The 24936-nt window shown below is 41.0% G+C and overlaps 2 protein-coding genes across 8 annotated transcripts in view; one reads left to right on the top strand and one right to left on the bottom strand.

The window, feature by feature from the left end:
• Nucleotides 1–14987, bottom strand: part of LOC138953930 (protein O-mannosyl-transferase TMEM260-like) — a 44835-nt gene extending 29848 nt beyond the window's left edge. The window contains exon 1 of the mRNA XM_070325923.1: nucleotides 14903–14987. The gene's annotated coding sequence lies outside the window, so the exon portion shown is untranslated. The remainder of the gene's footprint in view (nucleotides 1–14902) is intronic.
• LOC138953934 (UTP--glucose-1-phosphate uridylyltransferase-like) overlaps nucleotides 9643–24936 on the top strand; it is a 46255-nt gene continuing 30961 nt past the window's right edge. Inside the window, exons 1-2 of one of the 7 annotated variants that reach the window (XM_070325940.1) lie at nucleotides 9643–10140; nucleotides 14170–14319. In XM_070325940.1, coding sequence (XP_070182041.1) covers nucleotides 14260–14319 — 60 coding nt within the window. In that variant the 5' untranslated portion in view covers nucleotides 9643–10140; nucleotides 14170–14259. Of the gene's footprint in view, nucleotides 10141–12412; nucleotides 12532–14169; nucleotides 14320–15040; nucleotides 15182–17887; nucleotides 17915–22698; nucleotides 22836–24936 lie in introns of those variants that run through there. The other 6 variants (XM_070325941.1, XM_070325937.1, XM_070325942.1 and 3 more) reach the window with 6 other exon arrangements.

Raw genomic sequence — 24936 nt, forward strand, 5'->3', positions numbered from 1 at the left:
GTATTCGCAAGCCATTCGTAATCATCGTAAAGGTATTCGTAGCGCTCGCAAGGCATTCGCAATGATCGGTACACATTCGCAAGCACTCGCAACTATTCGTAAGACATTCGTAAGAAATGTGTATATGAACATGTTGTATTTGTAATTAAACAATGGCGACTGCACGTGAGAGGGAACAATAAAGAGACCAAAAAGCAATGTACTCACGTTAAAATGACGAACACGGAACGAATAACAGCAACGTTTCGACCTAAGGGTCTTCTTCAGGCACAAAAACACAAAAGTACACACACAAAAAAGAAGAAGAAAGACGATAGAACAGATAAAGAGGAGAATAACTGACAAAACAACTGCACTGCACAAACCAACAAATGACAAAGACAGAGAAGCAAGGGAAGCTACTCGAGGGAAAGCCAACAATAACACAGGCAAGAAAAAGTTAGAGTTGAAAAGCGGCAGTTTTGAGGTCTGTAGACCAAACAAAATGTGGGGGGGGGGGGGGGGGGGGGATATGAATGGGAACGAAAGAGGAAACTCACGTACCCACACGCATACACACACACACACACACACACACGCACACACACACACACACATACACACAAGGTGGAACAGCGGGGAGGGAAGGTTTAGATGAATGAATTAACGGCGGATGTTAATTCCATCGGGGCAGGTAGTGCCGAGGGATGATATGATGTGGGACTCCCTGAGTTTGCGCTCGAAGGAGTCGCCACGTACTTGCCACAGAGCCATGACTCTGACATGATCAAGTGAGTGATTAACGGCGGTGAAATGAAGGGATACTAGCCTATTGCGGGAATGACGGATGTCGGCCAAATGCTCGGAGAAACGCACCTTGAGGGTGCGTGCGGTTTCTCCGATATAAATCTGGCGACAAGAGAGGCAGACGATCGCATAGACAACGTTGTGACTTTGACAGTCAAACGTTCTCTTGACCGTGAAGGAGCCACGAGGGCCTTGGAGGCAGGTGTCAAGAGTGGAGTAAGGGACAAGATTTGCAATTTCGTTTAGAACAAGGAAATGTCCCAGGGGCTGTGGGGTTGGTGGGACTGCGAAGACGGGATCTCACCAAGAGGTCGCGAACGCTGCGGTCTTTTCTGAAAGCACAGAGTGGTTTTTGGCCAAAAAAAGAGACTAATGGACAGGAAAAATATTGACCATTCGAAGCCTTACGAATCCTTGCGAATGTCTTACGAATGGTTGCGAGTGCTTGCGAATGTCTACTGATCATTGCGAATGCATACGAATCTATATTCGCAAGGATATTCGGCACAGTGTAAGACAGGCATAACGAATGGTTGCGAATGCCTTGCGAGCCTGACGAATACATTGCGATGATTACGAATGTCTTGCGAAATCTTACAAGTACGTTGCAAAAAAGTTAAGAATATGACTTCTTTGCGAATATTAGGAACATGTTGCTATGTTCAAAACAAAGAGACGAATGGTGGCGAATGGTTAAGAACATTTACGAATGTCTTGCGACCATGTCCCGATCATTGTGAATAATTGGAAAATTCTATTGCAAGGGCAATTCAGCACAGTGTAAGATCAATCAATCAATCAATCAATATGAGGCTTATATCGCGCGTATTCCGTGGGTACAGTTCTAAGCGCAGGGATTTTTTTATTATTTTTAAAAAAAATATTTTCATTCATTTATTTATGCCGTGTGAGATGGAATTTTTTTTACACAATACATCACGCATTCACATCGGCCAGCAGATCGCAGCCATTTCGGCGCATATCCTACTTTTCACGGCCTATTATTCCAAGTCACACGGGTATTTTGGTGGACATTTTTATCTATGCCTATACAATTTTGCCAGGAAAGACCCTTTTGTCAATCGTGGGATCTTTAACGTGCACACCCCAATGTAGTGTACACGAAGGGACCTCGGTTTTTCGTCTCATCCGAAAGACTAGCACTTGAACCCACCACCTAGGTTAGGAAAGGGGGGAGAAAATTGCTAACGCCCTGACCCAGGGTCGAACTCGCAACCTCTCGCTTCCAAGCGCAAGTGCGTTACCACTCGGCCACCCAGTAAGAGTAGCATAAACAACAGAAGCTACATTCCCTGAAGGCCCTCAGAGAAAGAGCGTGAAAATTCGGCCTCAGTCGCTGTCTGTGTGTAACCTCTTTCATTGACAAGATTAACAAAGCCATTCTTTTTTCCCCTCTGCATTGACCACTGAGTCATTGCCTAATCTGTGAGCCCTTCAGGTTTTTTTAGCCGCCTTTATATATAAAGCGGCTATTAGGTTTCACTGTGTCTGTTTGTTTGTTTGTTGTCCCACGACAGTTTGGACTTGTATCTCTGGTAAACTCTGGGGTCAATTGAGTAGCTTGCAATTGTGGGGCCTAGCGTGTGTGCAAACAATTAGGATCCTAACGTCAGTCAAACTCGAGATATTAGCTTTACACGCCTTTACGCGCCCTGAGCCAGGGAACTTTTTTTTTTAAAGGGTTTAAAATGAGGATGTGCGTCTCAACGTAACAGTTGACGTCGAAGAAATGTGCTAGTGACACTTGAGACCTTTATTCACGAAGCATGGGTGCTTTTAACTCTTATGTTTAACGTTTGTAATTGTTTTACGTTTGTGTATATGCATATAAGATTAGAGTAGTCCCTCTCTGGGCGAGGGCTGGTTGAAAAGAAGCTTGTTTATATTGCTTATGCCACACATACACATATGCATACACAAACAGACTGAAACACAACTTTATATTTATTTCTTTTCTCTCTCTCTCTCTCTCTCTCTCTCTCTCTCTCTCTCTCTCTCTCTCTCTCTCTCTCTCTCTCTCTCTCTCTCTCTCTCTCTCTCTCTCTCTCTCTCTCTCTCTCTCTCTCTCTCTCTCTCTCTCTCTCTCTCTCTCTCTCTCTCTCTCTCTCTCTCTCTCTCTCTCTCTCTCTCTCTCTCAGTATGGTTTGAAACAGTTTTGCGTGACTTAATGTCGCGGATTAGACTCCGGCCCAAGTAAGTCACGAGTCAACTGTTTGGGCAGACCCAGAGACGGTATCCATGTCCCACCCCTGTGTCACCACAAACACACGGCGGCTAAGTGTCAAAAGTTAGACACAGTCAACTGGTTTTGCTCTGAGTGAGTGCCGGTGGCCTCAATTAGCTGACAGTGACACCTCTCTGCCCAGTCTCACAGAGCCTCAGAGGGAGGGGGGGGGGGGGGCGGGGGGTAGCTGGCTAAACTCATTCAGTGGGGTGCTGGGGTCAGCTGGAAGTGAAAGAGCGATGGAGGTAATGAAGAGGTGTACTCTTCCAAAGTTCAGTTGTCACAGCTTCTCTCTGTATAAAGCTGGATCATCTGTTTCAACCTTTGGTTTTATAAAGTGGATCTGAAATTTTTATCTCTTTAAAAAGTATTCTTTTTCGAAATAAACGTTTTCTTTTAAAGAAAAAACAAACCCTACCCCAAAAACGCTTTTGAAGACAATATACACAGAAACGAAGAAACGAACCGAAATCTTTTAATAAACTTTTATCACCACTGTTACCCGCTCCGACATCCAACTGGATAGTGAAAAGTCACTGCCACAAGATCGGTATGCATTTAATAAAGCCAGGCAAGAAGAAAATAATTATGACATGCAGCTCTACATGCTGGTTTTTAATCAAACAGGGTTGCAAGGCTTATTCTCGCAAAGCATCTGCACAAACATGCGTGCCTCTGTATGGTGTTTGTGTGGCTGCTTTCGTAAGATGTCAGTGCATGGCGGGTGCGCTCACTGTCTTGAGGATTTTTTTTATCTGTTCTTTTAACACCATTCATACAAATTATTTTTACAGAACGTTTTAAAACAAATAATAGGAGTCTGATGTCGTTCAGAGCCACAAAATGTGGCTAGCATAGAGTCAATCAGTTTGTTTGTGAGTCTCTGTGTGAGCCGGTGTATGGGGGAACCCCTCCCGGGGGGGGGGGGGGGGGTCGGTCACCCCTCCCGTGACCCGCCACCTGCAATGTAGGGCAGGTTTGCTATGGCCCAAGGGTGTCGTTCATGAGAGGGACTGCCGCCTGTACAAGGCTTTTGAGTCCTTGTCCAGTGGCTTAAAAACCTCTTTCTGCATTACATGTACATCATCGTACCTGAAAGAAGACCGGCACGGTTGGCCTAGTGGTAAGGCGTCCGGCCCGTGATCGAGAGGTCGTGGGTTCGAACCCCGGCCGGGTCATACCTAAGACTTTAAAATTGGCAATCTAGTGGCTGCTCCGCCTGGCGTCTGGTATTATGGGGTTAGTGCTAGGACTGGTTGGTCCGGTGTCAGAATAATGTGACGGGGTGAGACATGAAGCCTGTGCTGCGACTTCTGTCTTGTGTGTGGCGCACGTTATATGTCAAAGCAGCACCGCCCTGATATGGCCCTTCGTGGTCGGCTGGGCGTTAGGCAAACAAACAAACAAACAAACAAACCTGAAAGAAGAAACATTGTTGTGACAAAAAAACACCCACCTTTAATGCTTAATCAAAAGAACTTAAACCCCAAATGTTAACAACAAGTTTTGTTAACAATGTAGAGTGAAACTGTGAGAAATTTTCACTGGGTCACGTGAGTGTCACTTTTTTTGTTTAATTAACGTTCTTGGAGTAATGTACTTATACACATGACTGATCACGCACAAAGGGTTTCTGGGTGTGGTGCTATTACATTACAAGACCAAGTGTCCATTCAGTCTATACAGGTAACACTTGTTCTATCAAGTCTCTTTTCTTCTCTCTTTCTCTTGCAACTATTTAAAAACAAGTCGCATAAGGCAAAATTACTACATTTAGTCAAGCTGTTGAACTCACAGAATGAAACTGAACGCACTGCATTTTTTCACAATGACCGTAGTCCGCCGCTTGTGCAAAACGGAGTGAAACTGACGAGCCTGTTCAGCGCGGTAGTGGTTTTGCTGTGCTGCATAGCACGCTTTTCTGTACCTCTCTTCGTTTTAACTTTCTGAGCGTGTTTTTAATCCAAACATATCAAATCTATATGTTTTTGGAATCAGGAACCGACAAGGAATAACATAAAATTGTTTTTAAATCGATTTCGAAAATTTTATTTTGATCATAATTTTTATATTTTTAATTTTCAGAGCTTGTTTTTAATCCAAATATAACATATTTATATGTTTTTGGAATCAGGAAATGATGTAGAATAAGATGAACATAAATTTGGATCGTTTTATATTAAAAAAAAATTATTACAATTTTCAGATTTTTAATGACCAAAGTCATTAATTAATTTCTAAGCCACCTAGCTGAAATGCAATACCGAAGTCCGACCTTCGTGGAAGATTGCTTTACAAACATTTCAATCAATTTGATTGAAAAATGAGGGTGTGACAGTGCCGCCTCAACTTTTACAAAAAGCCGGATATGACGTCATCAAAGGTATTTATCCAAAAAAAAGAAAAAAACGTCCGGGGATATCATTCCCAGGAACTCTCATGTCAAATTTCATAAAGATCGGTCCAGTAGTTTGGTCTGAATCGCTCTACACACACACACACGCACAGAGACACACACACATACACCACGACCCTCGTCTCGATTCCCCCTCTATGTTAAAACATTTAGTCAAAACTTGACTAAATGTAAAAAAACACAACGGTATTGAACTTGGCTGAGGCTTTGATATTTCTGTTCGCATTGCCGACTATTCAGTCATGCAAAATGAAAAAAATTGGCAGAGTGAAAATGTACATCTACAGTAGATACCCCCCCTTTGGAGATCTCCCAATATTCGAGAAAATCATGTCATGAAAGAGACAGATTCTTCTTCTTCTTCTTCTGCGTTCGTGGGCTGAAACTCCCATGTACACTCGTGTGTTTTTTGCACGAGTGGAATTTTACGTGTATGACCGTTTTTTACCCCGCCATTTAGGCAGCCATACGCCATTTACGGAGGAAGCATGCTGGGTATTTTCGTGTTTCTATAACCCAACGAACTCTGACATGGATTACAGGATCTTTTTCGTGCGCACTTGGTCTTGTGCTTGCGTGTACACACGGGGGTGTTCGGACACCGAGGAGAGTCTGCACACAAAGTTGACTCTGAGAAATAAATCTCTCGCCGGCCGAACGTGGGGACGAACTCACGCTGACAGCGGCCAACTGGATACAAATCCAGCGCGCTACCGACTGAGCTACATCCCCGCCCCTAGACAGATTCAAAATGGAAGTAACGCATTTACCAGAGATCTGTAGCAAGTATCTCTGCATTTACAGACATTATGGAGACAAATTTGAACACAGGGGTGGGGTTGGGGGTAGTGGGGAGAGTTATAAAATGGAGGGGGGGGGGGTGGTGAGGGGAAGGGAGGGGGATGGTCTTACAAGGGAGGTTTCACTGTGTCAGCAAAACCTTTTACAGAGGTCATTGCCAGGCAGACCAAAAGTGTCACATGCAGTATTAGCGTGGAAGGGGTTACAAGGACATGTTGAAAAGGCAACAGCAAGGTTGAGGGTTGGGAAATTACATAATAAATGTGACCCAAATCTCACTGCTCTCACAATCTCCCCTTTTCTTGCCTGCCCTACATCTACCGAGCTACAACATCTGCACAAAGGCTAGACTACACACACAGACTAGAACAGGTGTCCCAGTAAAGTTACTGTAGTGACCCCCCCCTCCCCACCTTTGCCCCCCCCCTCCCCACCTTTTCCCCCTCCCCCACCCCCCCAGCCCTCCTTAAGACCATGTTTGGGTTGGGGTCTCACTGTATACATGCAGACTGTAAGTTTGTTTTAGACTTGTGAGGTGTACTATTTCGCATTCTCTCTCAGTCTCAATGACAGCTAATGTTCAAGTGTAAGTGTTTTCCCTTTGAGATTATTGTCATCACCATCACCACCTGCATCCACCACCATCATTTTCATCAACTTAATCATCATCATCATCATCTGCAGCAGCGACGCACCAATGTTTCTTACACATCAACACCCGCACACTAGGATCATGCATACCTCATGTGTCTTGCACAAATCTGGCATGAGTTAGGACACAATGTCAGGCCAGTGACCTATATAAGCTGTACGGTCCATAAGCAGTGGCTCAGTTTTTGAACTTCATGGGTGTCCTCAAGTGGAATGTATGACTGCACTAAGAGGTAAATTTCACTCACCTTACAGATAGATAGGCAGAGAGTTTCTGTGAATGGGAGATAGACACAATTGTTTTTGGTTAACAAAGATAATGGGGTTTCATTTCTAGTTGTGAAGTTTCAATAATAATTGTTAACACACAAACAATTAAACAGAAACTAATAGGTGCGCGCACACACACACACACACACACACACACACACACACACACACACACACACACACACACACACTTAGGTGTGCATATAATGATATACATGACACATCCACACACAAATCTTACCCAACCCCTTCCGCAAAACAACAATATACAGTAAGCTCATGTTACACTGTATCAAGCAAAGAATTCAGCTAGACTAAACACTTCACTGAATCTACCCCAGTTTAGTCTGTCACTGTACTGTCAGCCTGCAAACCACATGTCCCACTGTCACATTGTTTCTCTGGTGTAAATAAAGGTCAAACAGGGCATTCAATTAAAATCCAGATTGTTTGCAGCTGAGTTTTTTTTCTCTCTTTCACTAAAGTTGTGTGAATATAACAGTACAATAGTGGAAGGAGTTGTATACAACTTTTAGAATACAGTATAACTTTAAGGACTCATGGAGTGTTTCTCTGTGGGTTTTTTCCCCACAAAGCATTGAAGTCCACCCTTTCTTTCAATAAAGCCTGCCAAATGAATAAGAAACTAGAGTTCTGCATTGCATAATGAACTGTGCAAAAACAAATTACCCCGGTAGTGCAAAAACGTTTGTACCCCAAATAAAGCATTAATTCTCATATCATTTCATTCAAACTTCCTATGCCATTTAAGACACTGAACTTGGCTATCACACACTTTTCTGATCAAAGAGATTTTTTACAGGGATCAGGTGACTGCCGCTCAAATAAGAATACCACCAAATCGACCTGGCAAAAAAGAAGAAAATAAGGTTATACATTTTATCAACATTCTCAGAAGTAACTGAATGAAACTTATCTTCCTGGAGGGTGGCAGGGGGGGGGGGTGCAATTTCTAAAGGGGTTTCCACTGACTGCTAGTAAAGGCATTAGATTAAGAACAGAAATACTCCAGCAAAAAGTGACTAAGCTTCTCAAGACACAGTTCACTGTGCAGAATAAATCCTATGCAGTGATAAATCACCATCTACTCTCTGCTTTTTCCTGAATTTCTGCATGGATTGACTCATCAAATCAACCCCTTTTGCATAAAGTTTTGGAAACTGCCAAGCAACAAGCATTAATATACAATTACAACATGACACCAGACACATACACACACATATATACCCCCCTCAGTTTAAAACATTTTCTGATCTGAGACTTTCTTTCTTTCTTTCTTTATTTGGTGTTTAACGTCGTTTTCAACCACGAAGGTTATATCGTGACGGGGAAAGGGGGGAGATGGGATAGAGCCACTTGTCAATTGTTTCTTGTTCACAAAAGCACTAATCAAAAATTATCTCCAGGGGCTTGCAAAGTAGTACAATGTATTACCTTACTGGGAGAATGCAAGTTTCCAGTACAAAGGACTTAACATTTCTTACATACTGCTTGACTAAAATCTTTACTAAAATTGACTATATTCTATATACAAGAAACACTTAACAAGGGTAAAAAGAGAAACAGAATCCGTTAGTCGCCTCTTACGACATGCTGGGGAGCATCAGGTAAATTCTTCCCCCTAACCCACGGGGTGTGTGTCGGAATTCCAGTTCCGACACGCAGACGCAGCGAATGAGATAAAGCAGGCATGCAAACGCATGCACACATATGTACATGCTCGTGTGTGCGCACAGCAGACACACACACACGGACAGACACACTCTCACATATATTCACCTAAACCAAAAACACACCCACCGATACACTCATCAGGGGCGGATTAGGGGGGTGGTTACAGGGATTCCGGACCCCCCCCCCCCCCCCCCCCCCCCCGGCTGTCCAAACAAAAAAAAGATTTAATACTAACTTTAAAAGAAATAATGAGTGGCTGCTGACACCAGTTGATCATGTTTAAAATCAAGGATAAGCCATAAATTGTTCATAAAATAGCTAAAAATCTTCAGCTTCAGGGGGGCTTTGCCCCTGTACCCCACAAGGGATCTACCCCTGGACCCCAGGTTGTAACCCCTCCCCTCTGGCTTAACTGCTCCGCCCCTGCTCATAGATCATCAGCTACCTCCCCTCTTTGCAAATGAAATGACAATGCACACTGTCAATGTCAACAGCAAAAACCCATTCATGTCAACGCTCTTTCATCACTGTGTCACTCACTGCCTCATGAAAAAAACCGAACGGTCTCTTGCATGACAGCCGTGTGAACCGCCCTTTAGCACATTGTGCTCTAAGTTACAATAAATAATTTCTTTCAAAATTCAACCCTCAGAACCGTCCTGTACACACCCTCACTGCTTCTCCTTTGAGACATGTGACCATACTCCATAGAGCGTGACAGAACAAGTCAGGGCAGGGCAACCTTTCTTTTTTTGTCAGCGCATAGGTAAATGGAAGTGGGAAAGGCTGCAATAACAGCAGATAAGAAGCTATCTCTATGTAGGCACAGTACATGTGGCAAGCTTCAAACTACTACTTTTCAGCTGTCTAAGAAACCCCCATTGGTGGTCATTTTTGTGTCGTTTAAATGACCTTTACATGACATTTACCTTTCCTTTATCTGATCTGACTGCCTTTGTTGACTTACTAACTCTAGGGTATAGGACATAATCTGCCATAACCAACAGAGCGGTACTGTCTACAGTGCAAACAGGACCGTGGTCTACTTTCTTAAACTACCGTCAAGCAAGGAGGATCATATTGCTTCAGGGATACCCACCAGAGTTGTGCGGGCCTACGCCTAGACTATAGATCCCTGCAATATAAGGTTTTGAGGGGGAGCAACAACATGTGATCACAATCTGATAAACACCCCTGGTGGCTACACTCAGCTATACTGCCTGTGATGTGCTTGTGACTGTGTGTTCATCCGAGTCCTTCTGTGAACTTCAAACAGGTAAACGAAATAAGCAACTGTATTGTTTCATACCATGTTATACAGTGGACCCCCTGATTTAAGACTTCCCCTTTTTAAGACCTGGTTTTCTCAGATTTTCTGTTCATAACCTTTGTAAATTTACCTCCATTTAAAAAAAAAAAACTCCTCATTATCCGACACGATTTTCTCTCATTTTTACATTTAGTCAAGTTTTGACTAAATGTTTTAACATAGAGGGGGAATTGAGACGAGGGTCGTGGTGTATGTGTGTGTGTGTGTGTGTGTGTGTGTGTGTGTGTGTGTGTGTGTGTGTGTGTGTGTAGAGCGATTCAGAGTAAACTACTGGACCGATCTTTATGAAATTTTACATGAGAGTTCCTGGGTATGATATCCCCAGACGTTTTTTTCATTTTTTGGATAAACGTCTTTGATGATGTCATATCCGGCTTTTTGTAAAAGTTGAGGCGGCACTGTCACACCCTCATTTTTCAATAAAATTGATTGAAATTTTGGCCAAGCAATCTTCGACGAAGGCCGGACTTTGGTATTGCATTTCAGCTTGGAGGCTTAAAAATTAATTAATGACTTTGATCATTAAAAATCCGAAAATTGTAATTAAAATTAATTTTTTATAAAACGATCCAAAATTACGCTCATCTTATTCTTCATTATTTTATGATTCCAAAAACATATAGATATGTTATATTCGGATTAAAAACAAGCTCTGAAAATTAAAAATTATGATCAAAATTAAATTTCTGAAATCGATTTAAAAACAATTTCATGTTATTCCTTGTCGGTTCCTGATTCCAAAAACATATAGATATGATATGTTTGGATTAAAAACACGCTCAGAAAGTTAAAGCGAAGAGAGGTACAGAAAAGGGTGCTAATGCAGCACAGCACAACCGCTACCGCGCTAAACAGGCTTGTCAGTTTCACTGCCTTATGTACGAGCGGCGGACTACGGTCATTGTGAAAAAATGCAGTGCGTTCAGTTTCATTCTGTGAGTTCCACAGCTTGACTAAATGTAATAATTTCGCCTTACGGGACTTGTTTGGTCTTAAATAGGGGGTCCACTGCAGCTATAAATTATGAATTGTCCTTCTCAAACTGCTTTACCAGAAACAATTATTCTGCTAAGCTTGGGTTATCAGTTTAGCAAACATCAGATTACACTGATATCTGTCCTGTGGGGGTTCCACTGTACTACTGTACAATCTTTTAAAGCATGTTCATGTTGTCATTCTTATCTCGCTTTCAACAAATGGACTAAACGTCGATCACCAAACCCACTCTGTACAGGCCAGGTATGACCACAGCTAGTAAGTTGCTGCTCCAGGATGAAATACATGGGGGAAAATAAAGCTTACAATACAAACTTACACAAGAAAACTCAAACAAAACATACAGTGGAAGGGGTTTTACTCAATAGTTTTCTTCCTGGATTCAAGTAAAAAAAAATTCATCAGGTATTCATACAATGTACTAGGTAAACAATTGCAGCTGCCTGTTCCAATCCTTCAATGCCTGACGCAAAATGTATGCACACTGTACATTGTCAAACAGAATGGTCCGTGTCACACTATACAAACCTAATAGCAATACTTTTCTTGCATAAATATATTACCGGCTGTGCAAACAGGTACACATTGTTAAACAATAGAGATGTCAGTCAGAGGTGTGGTTTTAAAGTCACCTTGTTAAACTAAAGCAAAACTGGGCCTAACACAAACACTGTATTCTTGCACATGACAAAGGCGACACAACAGCCAAGTATGTATGTACAAGCTGGAGGATGTATCTCAGAATGAGTAAAATGGCTGATTGAACTAGAGAACAGTGGTGACATCTTCTCTGAACTTTACGAAAGACTATTTTCACTGCAGTTAAAAGAAATTCACACACACGCATGCACATACTATACGCACACACACACACAAACACAGAGAATCCCTCCAGGAATATGCCTTAGTTTAACACTTAATGCTTCACAAAGAAATTAGGCAGACAGTGAGGGGGGAAAAGTTCAGTTTAATTTTAAATAAACAAAAATCAAAATGAGTCTGATTCAGATAGTAGTAGTTTAGTAGACAACCACCACCACCAAGCTGCAGAATGGCACAGCCTTTCAATGGCATTGAATAATTTACTCTTGGTCCCAGTGAGTTTTTGCAAGGCAATTGTTAACACTTTGCGTGTCTAGGTACGTGAATAATCGTGATCACACCACTGAGAAGACCTGGTTATGTTTCTTTTCCACGGCTGAACAAAAGGTGCGAATCTACTAATGCTGTGCTATAAACGTTCCACATGTGGGTCGGCTGTGTAAATTCATCCGTTTGACCTGTCTGTGCCAACTTTTAGGCCTTAAGGTTGGGAAACCTGAGCAACACTTCAAATCACAGGTAAACTGAGCGTTAGATAACTGAATAAATCGAACTGAACACCTATACAGTGTGTCTGCTTCTCTCGGACATCACTTTTTTCTCACAAATCTATTCATTCACATCGATGTTCAAATTAGCAAGTACAAGAAGCACGCCCTTGTTAATCAACTTAATGTCACTGTCAGAACCTGATATTATGTCCTGAAAATTACAGATTTTCTGAGCTTTGGCGCAGATTATTCATTGCAAATTAGACCTGTACGATAATCTTTAAAAAAAACAAAACATTGGCTTAGCCCCTGCCGTACTGTACTTTACTCAAGATACTCTATCAAAGACTTAAGAGGATAAGAATAAGAATAAGAATAAGAATACTTTATTATCTCATAGAGAAATTCAGGCGTGGTACATAACAATATGTACAAACAAGACATTGATTTTACATAAAACATATAGCACTATATTAACAGGGCAGGTTATAGAAACACCTTCCCCATACCTCTCTGGACATTCCTTGCATTGTTCTTACGCATTCAGACATGAACACATCCATGTCTCACTTACACATCGCACACATGGACATTCTTATACGCTCAACTTACCCATTCACACATGGACATTCCACCACGCTCCACTTACACATTCTTATACGCTCCACTTACACATTCACACATGGGCATTCTTATATGCTCCACTCCCACATGGACATTCGACTACGCCCACTTACACGTTCACACATGGACATCTTTAAAGCACTGCGCTTACATTCTCGCACACCTACGCGTATAACGAACTATGGCTAAACATCATTGCCTTGATAAAAAGCTAAGAGTAATTAACTGACAGTCATCCTCTCTTGCCTGATGCATCAGAATTAAGGACTGATATACATTTATAATAACAAAATCAAGGAAATATATAGGTATATATAGTAAAATAATTCTTAATAAAACCAGATTCTTTTTCCACTGTAGTTTACCAAACCTTAGAAATGTGCATAATTTCAACAGCAAATTGAAAAATCAAGCAAACAAACAATAAATTAAAACCAAAAGGCTTATACACATAATAGATAGAGGATTTTTGTGCTTGGTACAGGTGATTTGCCAGGATCAGTTCCTTTAAACCATTGTTACAACTTAAAACTGTAGAGCACTGTCAGTGTAATGCCATTTATAAGGATGTTAAAAAGCTTCACAATGTCTAATGGATGGTATGGGATCAGCAAAATATACATTGAGAAGGAATACATACTATGTATCTTTAACTAAGCCCACCAGTGCAGCCAGTAACTTGAGTAAGACAAGTCGATCTTTTCTCACCTAGACCATGCATCTGTCAGGTTCAGATGTTTGCATATATGTCTCTCTCTTTCTTTTCACACTTGCAACAGGGTGGTCAGTTCTTGGGATACTACTGTATGATAGGCCTAATTTAGTACTGCTGTGTGATCCACATTTCTGCATAGATTCAACACGATGAAAAGGTGATGACAGTTATATCCTACATTACTATCGCTTTGTCTACAGGGGCAGTTGTTTTCAATTTCAGACAGAAGGTATAACGGGTCTTTTCACATTTTGATAGCTGTATATCATGTACACATATTCTGATTTCTTTTGGAAAAAAATTGTATTGTTTTCATTTCTTTTCCAGATCTAACTAATACCTTAGTGTGCACCTGCTCACCTTACCGTCAGCACCATCTACAGGGCACAATCATCTCCAATTCGAATCTTTGTCAACATGTCTGCACTTCCCTCTAAAACCATTATGCAAGAAAGAAACGGTGGCATGATGCCCATGGTAAGTGAAATATGCATGTGAAAGTTATGACTTTAAATTATTTACTCAAAAAGTGTATGCATGCATGTCAGTTTGAGAGAGATCGAGTCTGTGTGTGTGTGTGTGTGTCTGTGCAGTAAAGAAAGGATCACAAACACATAAAGGAAATATATGTTTTGTTTACACACTCCTGTATCCCACTCTCTATTAGTATTATCAATGTGGAAGGATTGTAAATGTTTTAATGAAAGGGTTAAGGAAATACATATTTTGTTCAACCAAAATTAATATAGTCTGCTTCTCTATCCACAAAATACCAAGGGAAATACTGATAGGATGTAATAGATGTACAGTAAAAGTCTGGAAATCATTAATCTGGAGTAATCCGAACCGCTCTGGTTTCAATCACTGAATCAGAGACAAAAGTGACTCGGACCAAAGCTCAGAGAGAGAGAGAGAGAGAGAGAGAGAGAGAGAGAGAGAGAGAGAGAGTCTTGCTGAAGAAGTGATCCACCCTTAAATTGTGCCAATTCGGCGGTGCCTCATGCATCGGTTTAACAAAGTCCCGCAATGTGGGTTAAATGGTTGAAGTAAAGATACCTACACAGGTCTGCCCTTCAAGGAGCTGTGAACTGATTTTTCTCTCGCGTGCTTGTGCTCGGCCACGCTGCTTTGGAACAGCCTTCACCTTCGTTGTTGTCAAAATACGTCGAGTCTCATGATTGGTCAGCGAACTTATCTGACCTCGATTCGACCTTAACCTCTCGCAGAACTGTAATGTCAGCTCAAGTTCTGTGTAACCTTCTACCATCAAATTGCTACTTTTGAACAACATTCTTGATCTGAGGCGAGAGAGACCCAGTTTTTAGTGAATATGGCAACTGTAAGTATTTGACATTTGGGTTAATAGTTTCTGCAAGGGCCCGGTTGAAACCGACACAAACATCCTTTCACTTTCTTTTGAATCAATGAATGTGATGCTGCTTCAAGTTCAAGTCAAGCACTCAATCGAGTCAATGCACTTTGTAACCGTACACGTCTGCGACCGTAACATGCAGATGATCTTGTAACATTGTAACATAATCACTGGTTGCGCAGTGAATATGCTTCATTGTCATGTAAATTACTCCGGCGGTAACTAAGCCAACATTTTGGATTCTGCCGGCGTTACCCATGCAGATGCAGATACCATTTTAATCCCCCTTTCCTCCTCTATCACCATCACTCCCCTTCACCCAACTTGGATGCCTGTCCATAGTGTCACTGTAAGTGTAACCAAAAAAAGCAAGCCTGTAAAACACAAACAAGAAAGAAAAACTCACATGCAGTGATCGATTACTAAATTTGACAAAATATGAGATCCTGGTTTACGTTGATAATGATACAAGTTGCTGAAATATTGCACAATACTGTTGTGTTGCTTTGTGTCCTCATTTTATTTCTGTGGACTTGATCACTGAAACCACATGTAGGGCTGGTACTAGCTATAGGAGAAAGAGAAACAATGATATAATCTATTATTTTCACCATCTTTCTAACTGAAGGATTACGTGGCATGAGGATCAAGTTTTGGGCAATTATAGTAGGAAAAATCACCTCTACCTTGATGAAACACACAAGGAATGGCTTTTAACAGCATTTATGACTCATAGAGTCATACTGTGACATACAGATTTATTGCGTCGCTATATTTAGCATTCATAAACCATAAATGGGCTTCAATATGGTTTATTCTAGCTAGGCATCCACCATCGTTAGCATTATGTGTACACCTACTGCCTATTGAGTCTACTCTAATTGTATTAATATTGTTTGGCTTTGACAAAACTGTATCAGATTCCTCTATTTCAGAAGAAATGTTGATTTACTGTACAGATTTGTTGATATGCCTGAGACAGGTTAAGGGACACAACCCCATGCTAATTACACTCTAGTTATAAGAAGTTATTTTCCGTGACTCTAAAAAACATAGTTTCTGCTTCCGAACATTATAAATCTCATATCCTGGAAAGCAGTTTGTGCCAACACTAATGATTAAACTCTGAGAACACCACCGGTGAGTGAATGTCTCCCATCTTTGTCTTTCCTTACTTGTATCCTGATCGACTCCTTACTTTCAAATTTTCAAAACATCCGTCTGGCGCCATAGCGAGGCTTCGATTCCATACCCTACTGGTATGGATGCTGCAAACTAAATTCTACCAAAAAAATCTCATTCTTTTCGGAAAGCAGCCAGGACGTCCCCCAGCGGTAAGCCTTCAAAGGAAAGCGTGTTTGTTATGTAATGTAAAAGCTTGGGGACTCTGTGATCAGAAAGTGATGGTTCATAGGGGGGCGGAGTTGGCTTTTAACATTAAGAAATTCCAAAGTGAAACAATGAAAATAAAAACATGAAAACTACCACATTTCAAATGGTGGAGGAGGATGAGTTTATGTAGGGGGATGGGGATAGATGAGAGGGTGTGGGGTGGGGCTGTAAAGGCAACCCAGAGGAAGATGACAAGATGTATGACAGAAAAAGCATAATAAAATCAGCAATTGGGAAATGAACAGCGCAGATAAACAAATACGGCAAAGTTCATCAAAAAGGAATGCAATTTGAATGTGCTGTTTCAAGAACAGCGGTTTTCCAGACTTCGTTTGATTCTTCTCTACCTTTTTACATTTAGTCAAGTTTTGACTAAATGTTTTAACATAGAGGGGGAATCGAGACGAGGGTCGTGGTGTATGTGTGTGTGTGTGTGTGTCTGTCTGTGCGTGTGTGTGTGTAGAGCGATTCAGACTAAACTACTGGACCGATCTTTATGAAATTTTACATGAGAGTCCCTGGGAATGATATCCCCGGACGTTTTTTTCATTTTTTCGATAAATGTCTTTGATGACGTCATATCCGGCTTTTTGTAAAAGTTGAGGCGGCACTGTCACACCCTCATTTTTCAATAAAATTGATTGAAATTTTGGCCAAGCAATCTTCGACGAAGGCCGGACTTCGGTATTGCATTTCAGCTTGGTGGCTTAAAAATTAATTAATGACTTTGGTCATTAAAATAATAAAAATCTTAAAATTGTAAAAATAAAAAAAATAATTATAAAACGATCCAAATTTACGTTCATCTTATTCTTCATCATTTTCTGATTCCAAAAACATATAAATATGTTATATTTGGAATAAAAACAACCTCTGAAAATTAAAAATATAAAAATTATGATCAAAATTAAATTTTCGAAATCAATTTAAAAACACTTTCATCTTATTCCTTGTCGGTTCCTGATTCCAAAAACATATAGATATGATATGTTTGGATTAAAAACACGCTCAGAAAGTTAAAACGAAGAGAGGTACAGAAAAGCGTGCTATCCTTCTCAGCGCAACTACTACCCCGCTCGTCTTGTCAATTTCACTGCCTTTGCCATGAGCGGTGGACTGACGATGCTACGAGTATACGGTCTTGCTGAAAAATTGCATTGCGTTCAGTTTCATTCTGTGAGTTCGACAGCTTGACTAGATGTTGTATTTTCGCCTTACGTGTCTTGTTTTTTTAATCATTTTGAAGATTAAGTTTGATGTTTGTGGCCCATTAATTTACAGGGAGAGACTAGTATGCAAAATCCGGAGGTATAAGTTTCTTTGCGGTCTTGTTTGTTAACAACAGTTTCATGCATGTGTTGGTTGTCAGTTTTCTCTGGTTCTAGTTCATATTTTCCATGTTCAGGCATGGGAATTGTCCGCCGAAAGGCAAATTTCTGCCGAATTTTTTTTTGGTTCCGCCGAAAAAGCAAAAGTGTCCGCCGAAAAAATAAATGGGGAAAAACTGAATTTAATGGCAAACTTGGAGCTTAGATGACACCAAATTGCACCATTTGGGTTCTTTGGAGAAAAAAAATTCCGGGGGGTATGCCCCCGAACCCCCCTTGCGCCGTCGACTTTGCCATATGATTACGTACAAATTTTCAGCCTTTTTTTCTTTTTTCAATTCCCATGCCTGCATGTTATAAGACAGCGGAACATTGCTGCATTCGTAAACACAAAGACAAAGTCTGACTGACCTCCATTGCAGGGAGGGGGGGAGGGGGGGGGGGGATTTGACAGAAGTGTGAGATGGTTGCAGAGAAAGTTAGCCATCAGAGCATTTGGTTTTCTTATGGTTGCTTTCACCCTGTAACCTTTGTGAAATGTACTAAAGGTTTATAACTATATCCAAACAAATGCTTGTTTAGTGTAATGTTCACACCAGTGTTGTGTTAAAGATTCTCTGGGTGTGCTAAATGTTTTGAACTTCAGCCTTAGCCCAGTGCAAACTGTCAAAGGATCCAAAGATCTTAGGCTGTGAATGTGTTCTGACTGCTGATGTTATGCACTGTTCTCTGTAAGAAGTGAAGTACAAGGGAGCTAAGTGAAATGTCAGATAGGGTGCTGAAAGCCTCAGCTTGCAATGTTTGCTTCCCCTGAATGAGCACTAGTTTAGAGAGCTGGGTCCATATTCAAGAAGGATCCGACAGTGGTTTTGTCGGTAAGAGAAACAGAACACTTCCGATAACCCCCTGTCGTGGAATTCACGAAGAACCGATAGCGCCTATCGTAGGCACTGTCCAACGATAAAGTTAGAGGTGCCTATCCCTATCGATAAGCACTGTTGTCGTTACAATAACTTTGATTGCAAGATTGCGGCTTTGTGCATGTATCCCATCCGTCAAAATTGTATGTCTTAGAATTTTTCTTTTTCCCCGGTAACGCTGCAAACTTGCACGATATTTTGCAGTTGACTGTTGACGGATGTGACAACTGACAACATTCAGTTTGCGAACAGAATGGGTGCCTAGCCTCTTGTTTCGCAAGTGATACTCGCGTTGCGGTTTCACGCGTCTGGTGCATATCAAGATGTTTGCGTGGCGCCGATTTGGGGTGAGCCAGCCACGCAGCCTTGACAGGGCATAGCTGCTGCGTCAGGCGCACGCGCAGAGCGACCGTAAACAAGGGAATCCCCTCCGCTAGCTATCGGGGAGGCTGTCCGATGCCTGTGAATTCGGCAGTACGACAAAAGTTGTCGGACAGAGAGCTATCAAACTTCGGGGCGCTTGTCGTAGGACACGCAGTCGTATCGTCTTGCATAGGCGCCCTGGTTACATAACTTCACAGTCTGTGTTTTAGGAAAAGAATGAAGCATGAGAAGTGTGTCAGACACTAAGCCTAAGGTAAGGAGAGTCTGGTAAAACAAGACTTGACAGATTGTAGGTTAAACTCAGAATTCATGAATTGTAGGTTAAAATAAATTCAAAATCAATGAATTTTATGACGAGTCGTTTGTTCTGTGTTCTTTCGAGCATTTATACATACATGTACGAACAATCTATGGGCAGAATAACAGGTGTTGGCCGCAACTGCTAAATAAGCTAACCTACCTCTTTCAGCTACTGTCCTCAAACTGCAAAGCAGCATCAGTTTTGTGGTCAGATCAATACACCTACCACTTAATTAAACAACTGCTGTGACTGACTGATTGATTCTGCCATCGATTTATGCATTACTGCGCATGTGTTTTGGGGTGGGGGGTTGTTTGTGTGGGCAGTGCATCTAACTAAAAGCTGATTAGATAAGGTGGTTGTTTGTAAGTTCCTTATTAAGTCGTTTCAAACAAAACTGCACTGTATATCAGGGAGAAACAAAACATTAAAGCTGTTTTGTGACGTTCGGGCTGTTTGCGAGGTAAATGTCTCACATGCAGTTTGAAGATATCAGAGGGTTTTTCATTGTGTTGATTTTTTCACCCACTTGAAGAGTATTACTGAAGCAGAAGGGGTCTAAATTCAACCTAAAGTGGGTGTATATCCTGTAGGTGCACATCCTGTGGGAATTTTTCCTGTATACAGGGAATGCTCCCAGGTGCACATCCTGGTGGTTTTCTCGGATCTCGTTGGAGGTCATGTGGCACTTTACCACACCCTCAAAAATACTGTTTTTACCAATAGTTTGATGATCTAGAACATGTTCCGACACTAGGCTTTAATCCGAAGTGCAAAAAAAAGGCCTTTTTTCACTTTATTACAATGAATGAACTCTAATAACGGCATGCCTCAAATCACTGCTGCAGCTTTGTCAATTACCCTCCATGAATCTTTAGAACTAACACGTCACGCCACACTTTCAGAGTGACGTTTCTTTGCTTTGACGTAATAGATTGCACGAGGCTTTAGAAGAGATCAAGGTTCCAAAACAAGCGTCTTCAATTTAGCTGCCTGGACTGCAGGACATTTTCAGTAAAATACACGTAAGTACAGTATGTAGGATAAACAGAATACTACATGGCTTGCTGTTTCGTACCAGATTTACACTCGTTGCTTTTTCAAATAGTGAACAGCTCGCTTTCGCTTGCAGTTCAATATTTTAAAAAACAACTCGTGTAAATCTGGTACGACACAGCAAGCCATGTAGTATTCTCTATATATACATGTACATTGTACCACCAAACCTCAGAAAGAAATACACTTTAATGATTCCATCATGAACAACATTTTGTTACATAATAGCATTGTCGTTCCAGGCATTTAAGGTTTAGTTTTGTGCTTCATATGCACATTGACACTGACTTATACCCTTGAATGAAAGTGAAGTCTTATATACAGGTTTCGAAATGAAGTTCGTTTCAGTGTCTTTGACATGATGAGCAGTGAAAAAGTAGGTCCCTGCCAGACTGTAGTTTGACCCTGCCTCATTTCCATGATATACCCATGTGTGAAGAGATGGTTTATATATCGCATGGGAGATCTCTCTCAAGTATGTGGGATAGTCTGTAACAAATTGTGTGTGTGGGTCACTGTGTATGTGCACTGAGCTTGTGAATTTGGCCTGTGAGGCTGCACTATAATCCCCAAACTAATTGCTAGATGAACAGAATTTTTTTTACAAATAAAAGCCACTATCATAGCTGGAAATGAAACTGTACGGGGCGGGGATGTAGCTCAGTCGGTAGCGCGCTAGATTTGTATCCAGTTGGCCGCTGTCAGCGTGAGTTCGTCCCCACGTTCGGCGAGAGATTTATTTCTCAGAGTCAACTTTGTGTGCAGACTCTCCTCGGTGTCCAAACACCCCCCCGTGTGTACACGCACAAGCACAAGACCAAGTGCGCACGAAAAAGATCCTGTAATCCATGTGAGAGTTCGGTGGGTTATTAAACACGAAAATACCCAGCATGCTTCCTCCGAAAGCGGCGTATGGCTGCCTAAATGGCGGGGTAAAAACGGTCATACACGTAAAATTCCACTCGTGCAAACCACGAGTGCACGTGGGAGTTTCAGCCCACGAACGCAGAAGAAGAAGAAGAAGAAACTGTACAGTAGAACCGTCCTTTAAGACTCGCCAAATGTAAGACACCTTTTTCTTAAAGACCGTTTTGCTTTTTTTGGTTTTGGTTTTGTTCATAACTTGTGGAAATGTACCCACCTTTTAGGCCTCCCTCTCTTCTAAGATCTGATATGTGACCCTCCACCACGGAATGAGTCACATGTCACCTTTGCAGGATTTTCATATTTTTACATTTTCCTAAAGAGTGTTTTGTGCTCTATCCAGTGGTGAAAACCGTTTTAAAAAAGAGCGAAAACTGTTTGAGTTATAAACCTGTGACTAAGGTGACCCTCACACTGTTACCAAACACTCCCGGGACTTATATTAAGCCTAGCGCAGAACCGCGCGAGGTGACATGCGTCTCATTTCGTAGTGGAGGGTCACATATTTCTAAGATTTGTGATGGTCTTCAAGAGGAGACGAACCACTGTGTACCTGTAGTTTATTTCATTTGTTCATACTGCACAGGTGTACCTGGCGTTGTACACTGTGATTCTGAAACAGCATCAAAGTACCCACAGCAGATCCACAGCTCAATGAAACCAACAGCTGCCTGTTCAGCGACTGGTTGTTTGTTGCATGAAAGTTTAGATACAAATTTATGGAGGGAGTACACACACTAGTTATTTAATTTGCCCTGTTTGAAGCAGAAGATCAATGCAACAAGCTGATGTGATGGTTGAACAGCATATGTTTCGCTACATGTATTTTGGAAAACAGCATACAATGGAAAGTTTGTTTACGGGATGTGGTCTGTCAAGGAATGTTGAATGTTCAATCTGTCTTTGTTTAAATTAATTAAAAGTATGATGTGCTTCTGAGTCTTCTTCACACCTTTATCTTGTTTTTACATGGTCAAATGCGTAACAGATCACTCAAAAACTTAAAACGGGAGTAGCTGGTAGAAGCTCGCCTTCTTTTTCTTCTTTAAGAAGTGAATGGCTCAGTGTTTGTCCTCCTCCGCAAACTATTGTGCCGTGACCAGTCAGTTGTTTTGCTGTTAGGGTGAGCAGGGTGTGCTTGAAAAGCTTTTCACTCAGTTCGTAGAAGAGTTTATGAAAAGAACTAAAGTCCTGCAGGAGTCGTGATGGATTTGCGGCTGCTCAGCAAAGATGTTTGTGTGTTTCATCATCTTCAGCAACATCAGCAACATTTCATGTCGACCACGTCATTATTTTCTGACCATCAGAGTAACCAGGTGACAAAAATATTTTCAGGCGATTTTGTTTCTTTTTCTTTGAGGTGAATTTCATGGGATGACTAAATTATAATGACTCTTCTCAAATAAAATTTGATGTTAAATATCCTCTTTTATATCTTTTGGGTTGTAAAGCTCTTCAAAATATTCAGGGCTCACACAGTTTAAAAGTTGTTCATTATGATGTGTGTAAGTAGGATATTACTGTGGATTTAACAATTTCGCAAAGTTCTGTAACTAATAAAGCAGTTTAATGAGCTGAAAGTAGACTTCCATATACTCTGTTGCATCAGTGACGCGTTATAAAATGATTGGTTGCAAAACTTACACATGTTTCTGGCGTGAAGGCAGAGAGGAGGAGGAACAAGTTTCCTTGAATGTCTTCAAAATAAGAAGTGTAGAAAAATGAAAGAAGAAACAACAAAGTAATGATTATCATAGGGACATGGTCATTTTTGTGTGTCCTTTTCTTCTTTTTATATTTAGTCAAGTTTTGACTAAATATTTTAACATCGAGGGGGAATCGAAACGAGGGTCGTGGTGTATGTGCGTGTGTGTGTGCGTGTGTGTGTCTGTGTGTGTGTGTAGAGCGATTCAGACTAAACTACTGGACCGATCTTTATGAAATTTGACATAAGAGTTCCTGGGTATGAAATCCCCGAACGTTTTTTTCATTTTTTTGATAAATGTCTTTGATGACGTCATATCCGGCTTTTCGTGAAAGTTGAGGCGGCACTGTCACGCCCTCATTTTTCAACCAAATTGGTTGAAATTTTGGTCAAGTAATCTTCGACGAAGCCCGGACTTCGGTATTGCATTTCAGCTTGGTGGCTTAAAAATTAATTAATGACTTTGGTCATTAAAAATCGGAAAATTGTAAACAAAAAACAAAAAATTTATAAAACGATCCAAATTTACGTTCATCTTATTCTCCATCATTTTCTGATTCCAAAAACATATAAATATGTTATATTTGGATTAAAAACAAGCTCTGAAAATTAAATATATAAAAATTATTATCAAAATTAAATTGTCCAAATCAATTTAAAAACACTTTCATCTTATTCTTTGTCGGTTCCTGATTCCAAAAACATATAGATATGATATGTTTGGATTAAAAACACGCTCAGAAAGTTAAAACAAAGAGAGGTACAGAAAGCTATCCTTCTTAGCGCAACTACTACCCCGCTCTTCTTGTCAATTTCACTGCCTTTGCCATGAGCGGTGGACTGACGATGCTACGAGTATACGGTCTTGCTGAAAAATGGCATTGCGTTCAGTTTCATTCTGTGAGTTCGACAGCTACTTGACTAAATATTGTATTTTCGCCTTACGCGACTTGTTTCTCTTTGTTTTGTTTTGTTTGCTGTCTAAAACAGTTTTCACAAGTGTGGGGCAAACAGGAAATGGGAGCATTGTGTGAGTGATGACTACAATTGGAAAAAATAACGTACCTCACAGTAGTGGGCCTGGAAAAATGGCTATCTGTGGTGCAATGTTTGGAGAAGGTTTAACGATGCATGGAAAACTTTTTAGCAATGTTGATTTTGAAAAGACAGAGCTAGGCAGGTTGAGATTGGTGGAAAAGTCAGGGGGGGGGGGGGGGGGGAGGTGTGAGGGTGAGGGTCTGGTGTTGACATATGAGCCAGTCCCGAAAATGTCAAGGTATTTCACCATCCCCTCTTTCTTAGAAAGGAAAAGAAAGGTTAACATTCACATTATAACCAGCATGTAAGCATCCACTTTTCACCTGTTACGGTATGTTTCAAACAACAACCTCTGCAGGAAGGGAAGCTCTGTGGTCTGTTAGACGGAGTAAGTGAGTTAATGGAGTTGAAACATGTGAAGGATTTACATTAGTTTGACGCATTGAAAAATGGTCGCTGTTGTGTTGAACACATTTCAGTCTGGAGAAGACAACTGAACTTAAAAAACGTCACATGTGCAGGGTTGAAGTCAACAACATTAAAAAGTATTATGTGTTGAACAAATTTGTTAGTCTTAAGAAAAATCTAAACAACGAAGTGACTGTGGTAAGATGAACAAAGTTAAAAAACAAAGGAATACTGTACTCACCAATACAAGAACGAGACAAGAAGAC

Source organism: Littorina saxatilis, linkage group LG17, assembly GCF_037325665.1.
Source record: "Littorina saxatilis isolate snail1 linkage group LG17, US_GU_Lsax_2.0, whole genome shotgun sequence".
NCBI classification, from domain to species: domain Eukaryota; kingdom Metazoa; phylum Mollusca; class Gastropoda; order Littorinimorpha; family Littorinidae; genus Littorina; species Littorina saxatilis.